The sequence below is a fragment of the Copadichromis virginalis genome, linkage group LG20 (genome assembly GCF_057382275.1).
Source record: "Copadichromis virginalis isolate Kocher_CV1m ecotype Utaka linkage group LG20, C_Virginalis_male_GT1.1, whole genome shotgun sequence".
Taxonomy (NCBI): Eukaryota; Metazoa; Chordata; class Actinopteri; order Cichliformes; family Cichlidae; genus Copadichromis; species Copadichromis virginalis.
The window spans coordinates 1,254,060-1,265,455 of record NC_140637.1 but is presented as its reverse complement, the minus strand read 5'-3'; the positions used below and the strand labels follow the sequence as shown (position 1 = coordinate 1,265,455).

Genomic DNA, 11,396 nt, shown 5'->3' with positions numbered 1-11,396 from the left:
AAAGTGGCATCCATGGGAGAGCTACATAGTTAAAACCACTGAGAACACCAAGGCTCGCCTTGCATTCACCAAATAACGTCATGGTGAACCCCGAGACTTTTGGTGAAATATTTTGTGAACTGACAAGACAAGAGTTGAACTTTTTGGAAGGTTTGAGTCCCCAAACCAACACAGCATTTCATAAGAACAACATCATACCAACAGTCAGACATGGTGGTGGTAGCATGATGATCTGGGGCTCCTTTGCTGCTTCAGGACCTGGACGACTTGCTCTAAATGATGTAACCATGAATTCTGCTCTCTATCAGAAAATCCTGAAGGAGAATGTCCAGGCATCAGTTAATGCCATGAGGCTCAAGCTGACTTGGTTTATAGCTTGGATTTAAACAGCACAGCACGTTTTATTTCTTTAACCAAATAAAAAAATCATCAGCTAACTGAAGTCTTATTGGAATCCCACTATTAATTACTGTTGTACTATGTACTATATATATATATATATATATATATATATATATATATATAAACAAAAAATGCAGTGGTAACTAAAGTCTTGACCTAAATCATAAAGTTGGTATTTCCTAGCTGGTACAGTGCTGGGCTTTGAATGCCCATAGACATATAAAGTATAAACAGTTTTATATCAATGCCACACAGTTTACCCAGAGTTTGACAGACCCAAACCCCTTCCAGATAGCCAGATCCATCTCCAGTTCCCTCTTACCTTCAGGTTATGCCAAGTCTGAACCTAATAGGAGCATTGATTGTGTTTTATGTTTAGCCAAGCAGGCCAGATAAAATCTGAAAGGGAAACTTTAGATTGCTTCCCAACTATTGACCCCACATGACTGCAATAACCATGCAAACATTATTTTTCACTGTATTAAATATGTACCATGTTGTGATAGCCAGTGAATTTATTGGAGCTTATGCTCCAAAATGCTACCCAAGCACTCTGTTTTGTTTGTTTGTTTTTTCTTTCTTTCTTTTTTAGAAGATGGATTAGAGGAAGTAAATATGATGGATACAGTCTTAATACTCGGGATAACATCTAAGTGAAGAGGTTACGCAGAAACCATTATTCCTGAAAGAGAAGGGCATACGAATATTTTGAAATGATTATGGCACGACTAGGATATGTGTGTCGGACACGCACACCTAAAATCTCCAGCCTTTCTCATGCATGACTGGAAGAGTGAGAACGAGACCGAGTGAGGGAGAGAGGTTGTTTATCTAAGTTATGACAGACGACTGCAGGGAGGAGCTTTGTCCTGTGTGACCTCTGCTGGTGCTGCAGCAGGTGATATCTTACTAGATGCAACACACTCACACGTGCAGTGATGAGCTGTTGTTATCGGTACATTCCTTAACATACTGACTCCCTGTTTCTTTGTGGCTTCAAGCCCACAAAAATCCATGTGCAAAAACACACACATTTCTTTATACATGTATAAATGAATATGAATATGTTTCTGAAACTGCAGTTAATGTAAATGGAGAACAAAAATAAACTAATCTTTGTTGCAGAACTCGGCTCCTGTATGACACACCAAGGAGTTCATCAGCTTATTCTGGCCATTCATCCCTCTTTTTCCTCTCATTTTCTCCACCCACTCTTCACGTTCTCTGCATGTCTCCCCCTGGGGTCTCTCTCTATATTTAGAAAATGACCTTGCAAGTTCTATACCTGTGTGTTGAAAGCAACCGGTTTTCACGATGAGATATGTCCTTACCTCCAGAGCAGAGTGCTCCGGTATTGATTCTAGATGTGGTTTCACTTTCCGTTGTTTTCTCCACCTTAGAAAACAAGAGAAAATCAATGATCTTGCTGATCTGGAGGGTGTGGTTTAGCAAAGAGAGGAGTATACAAATGGCATGTATTCTGTATCACTAGATATTTGCTGCTGAATCTATAAGCAACATATTAAAACATCACCTTTGCATGGAGGCTCTTGGTGGCCTGACACGTCCACTGAACATTCATTTTCCCTAAGGAATTTCTGAAACTGTGGGCAGCAGTTAAGTGCTCTCTGTCTGGACAATTCAGCTAAATGAACAGTTAATGTATACAAACCATAGTCTGTCAGCCACAAGCATCAAGCACCAGTCTGCCTGTAGTCTGTCTGTGTATATTTGTATTATATTACTAAGAGTTGTGGAAAAACAACTATTGGGAAAGACACCAGAGAAATGGTGGAAATTGTGTCAGGAAGAGCTTATATTTATGGATCAGAAGACACTAGATTAGGGAGGATGGAAAAAAAGCCATCAGGAAATGCAGAAATGAGGGATGCAGAAAATGAAAACGAAGGGGAGGGATGGAAGAACAGAGGTGGAGAGGGCAGCAGATAAAGGTCACGGTGACAGTGATGAGTCATGCAGCAGAATGCAGGAGCGTCTTTGTGTCTCTGTGTTAAACTGTCAGCCTCTCTACCATTTGTCTCTTTGTTTTGGCAGCAAAAGATTGCAAATGAACATCCTGCTCTTGCTTAATCTAAATCTTCTTGCAGGCCCGCATGTGTCAGACTGTGTATATTTGTATTTCTAAGGTATTTCTTTCTTTGCATTTGTATACAGAACTGGACAGGGAGTCCTGTGTTCTCTGCTACGCCTGCGGCTGAAAACTGGTACTGATCAGCCAATCAGCAGTAAGAAATAATCTGATTTTAGTGGAAGCACTAGCAACAGCATCATCATCCTTAGCAACCATCGTTTCCTGCAGTGCCAAGACTGTAGCTCTGCAAGCGAACAGGGAAATATCACACAACTGGGAGTCACTAGAGGAAAAAACAACAAGAGGCGTGTGTACTGTGTCACATGACCAGGGCATAAAATGCTTTATTATACTTTATGTTAAGAAAGTCATGAGTTTATTGTGAAAGTTCTTTTATGAAGAATTTTGAAGCTGAAATCAGTCGACACCTTCCTTTAGAACATTAGTGTGTTCACTCTAATCTGGACTCTGGTTTTAAGACAAAATGTAATCATGATTAAAAATAACAATTAGCTGTTGGTACTGTTAGAAGATGTCAAGCAGCCAATAAATAAAAAATGGTTTAAATTAACATAAAATTAAAAATTTAATCATCAACAAACTGATCTCGCCTCGGGTCGAAAGCATAAGCATATATTTTAGAGAATAACATTCAAATATACCAAAGTATGCAATGGGAATGATTAAAAAAGCTTACCCATGTGTTGATAATTGATAAGTCCTGGCACTCTGTGGACATAGAATTTTATTCTGTGGAGTTATTTGATTATATTTTCCGCTCATGTCTTAAACTCGTGCTGTTTCTCAAAAACAACAGACGAAAATTGAAAATTCAAATTATGAAAATCAAATGAAGTGAGAAAGATGATGTGTGAAGGCTGTATGGAGGGGATTTACTTGTAATGAGGGCTCTGTAGACCTTCTGGCTCACTGTTTACCAGCCTGGGCCTCAGCTTCTCTATTCCCATCCCTGAAAGCATTGGTTTGGGCCACAGTATGCAGCTGTTTCAGTTGCTTCATATTTATTAAGCGAGGAGCATTTTGCAGCTAATGGTCCAGACTTTCCCCTAAAGTGTTAGAAGCCAAAAAAGACTCAAAAGGGAACAAATTATGGATTAAAATTTGCCCCAAAGTGCAGTGTCTCTTGTGATAATATTAACCTTGGAAAATTTATGTACATTTTGTGTCTACGACTTCTTTCCTCTGATCACAGGTGACCAGAAACATCCAAAGGGACATTCCATCATCTCCCTTCAAGATCTGTTGGCATTTTGATTGTGAAGGTTTTATACTATGTGTGTGCTGGGATGATGTTGGCTCACAATATTGAAATTGTTTCAACTTAAACTTGCTGTTCACATCGAGTCCCTGCATGGTGAAACCCAGTCTACACAGTGTACAATTCTAATAAACACACTGATACACAAAATTAGACTTTGCTAGCCTCTACCTTTCCCTGTGCACAGTTTACAGTAACACCAACAGCTCAAGAGATTAGCTCTGAAATACACCTGCAGAGGGCTGAATCTGCCACCAGCAGCCCTCCCCTGTTACTATGGAGAGTTGTTGTGCATTAGCCCTGTGGCTAGTGTGAGGTCTGATGACATCATTTTTGTGATCGACTGCCACATTGTGCCTTCTCCTATGTTTGATACTGAAGGAACAGACAAGCAAAAGAATGAAAACAGACACAAATAGACTGTGGGGGGGATTTGCTGCGCATGTAAGAGGGGACAACCAAAGATATAGTGGTTTGATTCTTTCAGCCACACTTTTGCCAAGAGAGATGGCAGAGTGGTTAGTGAACTGGCAGGCTCGTCGCAGCAATAAAGCACACTTTCTCATACACAGCATGACAGCATGATTGCTGCAAACCTTTGTTACAATGTTAATATTTACCTCTTCGCCTGGGAGATGACATGAAGTTTTCCACTGTGCTCTAACACAGCTCAGTGCTCTTTAAGGTGCAACCAGACAAACCAGGGGGCATCCAAACGTCTGACGTAGAATTAAATTTAGGAATCACCAAATGTTTCTTTCTAAATCTGTCAGAGAGACGTCTCTTTTATTTTCAATATTGCCCTTCTAGTTCATTGATGGAGTACTCCGTCATAAGCTTCCTCTCTGGTCCTGCTGCTACAGAGAGCTCTCTTTGTTCTTTCTTCTGTTGTGTTAGTGTTTTCCTGTAACCAAAGGACTCTGGGCCAGCACTGTTTTTCACTATTAAAAGACTGTCACGTTGCAAGGCTCTTCACGGGAAACACTTGTTAAACAGTGGCACATCCTGTGTGCCAACAGCATTTCTGCACACAGCAGAATCCAGAAAAACCCATGAAATGATTGAATATTGCAGTACTGAAGGATTAAACCATTTTATATCATGTACTTAATTGCATTATATGTTGCACAGGTAAGGCAGTCACTAATTCTTTGCCCAGCTATAAAACATTTCATGTATTTTCATTCTATTAACGCTTAACTGCAAATTTAATAGGTTTCTTTTATTGAACAATTTAGAGTGAGAGAAAGGCAGAGGGATACTAAACACAGGTTGTTAGTCTCCCTTCTAGTTAACTTAAAAGTGGAAATGTACTTTGGAAATGTATTGAATCCAGACATCCCTCTGGACGTAGCTGCAGGAAGGTTTTCTGAATCTTTTCAGAGTGTCTATATTTCTACCTAAAAGCTAGTTAAACAGACCAACAAAAAGTATAAAACTTGTTCACTGATTTATTGAGGAAAATGATCCAACATTATATATCAGTAAGTGGCACTAAAACTTTGCCTTGCAACTGTAAATGAGTGCATTTTCCTTTACAATTTGGCTACTTTCAGACTCTCTACATGGGTCATGTTTAAGACAGCACAAAAATAACACAGAACAAACAAGCCGCCCCATGACAACATTTTGCCCTTTCCCATAAATCAAGAGTGCACTCTGGGAAGGAGAAAGCCGTCCAAAGGCATGTGTATGTGCTGCATGTGTCTGTGTTTGTGTCTGCATAAACGCCTTTGTATTTTCCTCCACGTACAGTATATGTCAATGGAATAGCAGCGACCAGCACATGTACATATGCGTTTGTCTCACATATTACAAATACACAACACATAGAACTAACAAAGGCAAATGACTAACAGTCGTTGAATTTGTATCACAGTTTTATAGCAGTAACTTGTGGATGGCCTTGGTTTTTGCCACTTCTGTCTTAATGTTGGTCAGCTGTTGTCCATGATGAACATCTCCTCCCGGAAAGGTGAATACAGAATGCAAAAATCCTTGATATTCCAGTAACGCGAAAGTGCTTTGCAAAATTGCTGTCTTGTTTTCTGCATCTATCCTTTTGAATTTTATATAGAAAGCATGTGGTGAAAAAGTCCGTTGCAGCTGAATCCTGTCACTGTCTCAACAACTTCTGACCCTGCGATGGTTCCATTCACAGTGCTTTAGCCTCAGCGCGGAAGCAGCTACAAAACTGCAGCTACAAAACTGGATGTTGAGTGTCCATTATAAGCTTTTCAAAACTGCATGTTGTTGCATTTTGGAATGAGCTGTGGTTCGCTGGAGGGGCGTGGCAGGGTGATTAATAGGCACAACTTGTTAATTCAGGTTCAAGGGCACCAGCATGAGCAAGAAGGCAGGGCGGGAAGAATTAGTCCAGAGAGATTTCTGTCTCAATTGCTAACTTGGCCAATCTGGCCCAACAGGAAGACCGGAGTCGCATCGCCCCTAAATGGAAAAATAAGGTCACTGCAGGCTAATGGCTAATCTAAATGCCTTCAAAATGACTCAGCTTTTCTAAGTAATTAGCACCTGTATCAAATCAATTTAGTTTGTTTACCTAAATGGGAGGCAGTCTAACTGGTTTCGTTGGGGGTTCCAGGAGGTCTGAGCAGAGAAAGAGTTCACCTAAGAGAGAAAAAGACAAAATGGGGAAGGAAAAGCAAAACTATTAGTTTTGTGGTCTCTGCAAAAGCAAAGCTACTTCTCTTCCTTCTTTTGTCTCATTAACAGTCGGGCAAGAACTGTGTAACTCTGAATAACGTCTTAGTGAGGAGAGCGTTAAGGACAGGAAATTAAAGTAACTCTCAAGTGACCTGTGTCGACTTGAAATTAGCAGAAGTGAACAAAAATTGAAAGGATGAGTGCACTGCAGTGTGCAATGTCTCTAACAATCGTGTGGATTATTAGAGGCCCGGGAAATAAAGGCTTCCAGACTGGCCAATCCAGTTAGGTGAAAAACAAGTGGCTCCCATTTCTGCTTATTCACTTTCTGATCTATTAGTGTTTTCCTCTGCTAGAGATTTTATGTAACATGAGAAATGAGCAGGCTTCCAACTGATGATCAATATGGAGCTCACCACTGAAAAAATATAAAAATGCCAGGGATCAAATTGAAAACTTATAATCAATCAACGAAAAGGTTTAATCTGAGGCACCTCCCACTTTGCCCTTTAGGGTGTCCCTCCAAATGAAGCTACCATGATTATCACTAACTGGAAAGGTACACAAAAGATGTAATTTTGTGTAATCATTTAATTGCGTAGTCAATAGTTTAAGAATAATTATATTTCCCTTGTCCTGGCTTTCGAAAGTTTTATCTCTGCCTCACTCTCGTCTCTGCTTTCAGTTAAGTGACCAGAGTCAGGGCGGACACTGGGCATAAACAGACATAAATCTGGAGGATCATCAGTGCAACGGTATCAAAGATAGGACTGTGTTACATGAAAACGCACGAGTATTTTAAGACTTTTAAGACCAAGCAAACAACAGAAAACCCCCATTACAGATTCCATTTCTTACTTTTTAAATAATTACAATGTATTCAGTTATTACAAGTACAAGCCTTCTTTTTTTCTCTTGCTTTCTAATATCACATCCCCTTCATATCCATGACAAATGACAAAGGTCACAAAGCACCTGTTCAATTAGGAGATTACGGCCACCAGGGGGCAGCACAGTACACAACCTGTGTGAGCACGCCTTCGGTGTTCTTACTCATTTCTTAGACAGCGTCAGCCGAAGGTGGAAGACACGAGGATCACAAATCCTGCACAAAGACTGACGAGGGTCTAAACATTAAAACACATACATGCATGCATGACATCACTACACTGTTCGATGAAGGACGAAAGCCAAAAAACCTTCTTACGTCACAATAACGATATAAAATGGATTTGTAGATAACTGACTGGCCTTTAACCTGAGTGCAGGTTAATTTAGCGTCAGTGCGTCTCGTGATGATAACTTGTTAGATTGAAATGACCTGCCTGAACTTTCCATTCAGTAAATTGTAAATCTCCAAACAACAAAAGCCGCGGGTCTTATGTTATGACTTACGCCACAGTGATCGTTCAGAATGAGACGAGCACCACAGTGCTTAGAACTTACCAGCTGTTTTAGTGGGAGAACAGCAGCCTCTGCTGAACGCCGACAGCAGCGCACTCAGGGCAGCCAGACAATGTGCTCCCAGTCCATTCACAATTTCCTCACATGTCTCTTCTTCGGCCTCTCTTGACAGACAGCTTTGGAGCTATCTGTGTCGAGCCTGTGCTGTTTTGTAGGACTGTTGTGATTAACAACCTCCTTGGTGGGATTTGTTTCGTGTCGTTGTTCTGGTCACTGGGGGGGCTTGCAGATTAGCGTTAGTGGGCGTGTTTGGGCGTCTATTTTTTATGCAGCGAAGCACGGTGCCCCAACATCCTTCTTACACACCGAAGACAACCCATTAAGATGAAAATCTTCAATATTGCTTCCAAGCAATCTGGGAGGTTACTGTGGAAACAAAGGTGCCATGGTAACGGTGACTGGGTGGGTTACCGAGGTAACGACCGTCGCCATGGAGACTGCATCACAGTGGGCTATATTCGAGGCATCCGAAAAGAGACACGCTCCATCTTTGATCACTGTTTGTGTGCGCAAAAAAAAAAGCTCAGTGTTTCTTCGCTGCACGTGTGTCTTGCATCGATAATGAGAGCTGGAGTCGGCTGGCCCCTGTGTTTACATGTCGCCGTTTAACCATTAAAATAGCCAACCAGGAGAATGCATACAAAGAAATTGTTGGGAATTCTTATATATATGTTTTTTTAAAGAGAATAGCATTTGGACTAGACTTTAACGCACAATAAAGGCATAGCACAAAACGCTCTAATTGAGATATTATATGCTGAACTGTGTTTTTCAGACTTCACATGTGTTTAAACACGCACACACAAACATATTTAAATGATTCTGGATATTATACATAGCCGATGATGGACGGATCACGACCCATAACGCATGTTAATACAATGTGAGTGCCCTTCAAGTATTATACATTTGTGCACATCTGTCACAGTTATACAGCTTCTATGTCTACCTGTTGTGAAACATATACTCACTATTGCCCGACTCACAACAGGTCAACCCCCCTCACTCAGAGAAGAATGGTAGGCCTAAAACTTTATAAGGAGCTCTTCATCTTCTTACAAGCGCGAATGGAACCACACAGAATTATGAATTCATACCACTGAAATGAAAAATCCCGATTCTTTGAATGGACAGCAAAGCAGCATCTCTGAACGTACAGGTTTCGTTCTTTCGCTTCTTTTTTCAGTTTTTTTTTTTTTCTTCTTCTTTCTTTCTGATCTACAGCTGCTTCCACACGCTGGTGCGCAACGGCAGAACCAGCTGTGTGTTGATTCGTCACCACGTCCTGTGTTCAATGTTATGGCTCTAAAATAATGGCTACACGTCGGTGAAAATCTTTTTGTTTATATTCACACAATTCTGCGAGTTGTTCTGAGCGGTAGTGGGGAAGTTGGGCTGCTGTTTGAACGTGCTGTTTATCCCGTGCTCTTCTATCACCATGTACTCGCTCTTGCTGAGTGAAGAAGAAGAGCGAGTCTTCCTCAGCTCCTCGGTGTCTGCTAAAGGCTGACAGCTGCCCACGTGCAAGTACTGTGCCTGCTCCTCGCCCTCCGTTTCTCTGTGGTAGAAATAATTAAAATTGGAGACGATGACAGGTACAGGCAGGGCAATAGTCAGCACGCCAGCAATTGCGCACAAAGACCCCACAATCTTTCCCCCAATTGTCACGGGGTGCATGTCTCCGTAGCCCACTGTGGTCATGGTGACAACAGCCCACCAGAATGCGTCCGGGATGCTGTTGAAACCCGATTCTGGGTCGTCTGCCTCAGCAAAGTAGACAGCACTGGAGAAGAGGATGACACCGATGAATAAGAAGAAGATGAGCAGGCCCAGCTCACGCATACTGGCCTTTAGAGTCTGTCCTAAAATCTGAAGCCCCTTAGAGTGACGCGACAGTTTGAAGATACGGAACACCCGAACAAGCCTAATTACGCGCAGAATGGCTAAAGACATGGCCTGCTGTCCGTTCCCTTGTCTTTCTGCCAGCTCTGTGCCCAGTGTGATGAAATAGGGAACAATGGCCACAATGTCTATAATGTTCATAATATTTTTGGAGAACGTGGCCTTACTCGGGCATGCAAAGAAGCGCACTAGCAGCTCGAATGAGAACCAGATTATACACAACGTCTCCACGACAAAGAAGGGGTCCGAGAACGGGCTGATGAAATAGGGGAGTGTGCCATTTATCACAGGCGCAATGGTGATTGGATCCCTGTTCTCATCCCTGAACTCCGGCAATGTCTCTAAGCAGAAAATGACAATGGAGATGAGAATGACCAAGACTGAGACTATTGCGATTCCCCGGGCGGGACCAGAGCTCTCTGGGTACTCAAAAAGCAGCCACACCTGTCTTTGAAATTCATTCTCAGGCAACGGTCGCTCCTCCTCCTTTATGAAACCCTCATCCTCCCTGAACTTCTCCATAGCCTCCTCGCCCAGCTCGTAGAAGCGTATCTCCTCAGAAAAAATGTCAATGGGCACATTCACAGGTCTTCTTATGCGTCCGCCAGACTGGTAGTAATAGAGGATGGCATCAAAGCTGGGTCTGTTCCGATCGAAAAAGTATTCATTCCTGAGGGGATCAAAGTACCTCATCCTCTTCTTGGGGTCACCCAGCAGCGTCTCTGGAAACTGCGAGAGAGTCTTTAGCTGCGTTTCAAATCGTAACCCTGAGATGTTGATGACCACCCTCTCGCAGCATTCGTGATCCGGTTCATAACGGTCCAGAGAGTGGTGGCCCGGGAGAGCCGCTGACTCTTCTAGCATGTTGTCACAAGCCACAACAGTCATCACGTCGGCTTCTGTCTCGGTGTATCCGTGGTTCACCAGGTTGTCGCCCCGGGTTTTGGTTGCGCTTGGCGGGGGTGATTGAAGGAGGCTGAGGTGGTCGTCCATGCGCGGTTGAAGACGCATACAGGGGCGGCCGCCTCGCCCCCTCCGCGGACCCCGGTCAACCACAGCCGTCGCCACCACAGCCTTGTCTCCTCTACGTCTCTCTCACTTTCTTCTCTCGCTTCACTTTCACTCCCCACTGTTGCTCTTCCCGCCCACGAGGAAAGATCTGGGTTTATAAACAGCCCTTCCACCCGCCCACGACGCGCCAGCGCTGGGTAACTTCACCCTCCTCCTCCAATCGTTGGACGCTCCTTTATACAGAAAAAGCAACAGACGGGCGTCACTCAGCACATCGTTTGGGCGTGCCCACCTTCTTCTACCCCTCTCCCGTCTTCTAGACGCGCGCTGACACACACAGACTCTCTCACACACACTTGGCGAGTACAAACAGTCTCCTTTTAAACAAGGTCATTGCCCATAGATGGGATATTTTCAAATAGGCTGCTCATGAATATATCACAGCTTCATTTCCACTCGAAAGTATCATAAAAGATGCACCAGCACCAGAAATAAATTAGGGTGTGTCCTGGTAAAGTACTGCACCTAATTCTGCAGGCGATAATATTATTTAAATTAGGCTCAAGGAAAATGGTTAACGAT

The 11,396-nt window shown here is 42.7% G+C and overlaps 1 protein-coding gene across 3 annotated transcripts; it reads right to left on the bottom strand.

Annotated features, from left to right (window-relative positions):
- Positions 1-6,337: 6,337 nt before the first annotated feature.
- On the bottom strand, positions 6,338-11,029 carry LOC146683905 (potassium voltage-gated channel subfamily A member 3). 3 transcript variants are annotated; one of them, XM_085444982.1, is made up of 3 exons: positions 7,884-11,029; positions 7,413-7,564; positions 6,338-6,401 (listed from the first exon to the last, which is right to left on the bottom strand). In XM_085444982.1, exon 1 carries the CDS (start codon positions 10,812-10,814, stop codon positions 9,219-9,221), a length of 1,596 nt encoding a protein of 531 aa, XP_085301108.1. In that variant the 5' UTR covers positions 10,815-11,029; the 3' UTR covers positions 6,338-6,401; positions 7,413-7,564; positions 7,884-9,218. The 3 variants fall into 3 exon arrangements, with proteins under 3 accessions (XP_085301108.1, XP_085301110.1, XP_085301107.1); XM_085444984.1 differs by having other exon boundaries at positions 7,413-7,553; XM_085444981.1 differs by lacking the exon at positions 7,413-7,564.
- Between the last annotated feature and the right edge of the window lie 367 nt (positions 11,030-11,396).

What these genes read in the sequence shown, in the direction of transcription:
- LOC146683905 (XM_085444982.1), bottom strand. Translation starts at nt 10,814, where the DNA reads ATGCGTCTTCAACCGCGCATGGACGACCACCTCAGCCTCCTTCAATCA.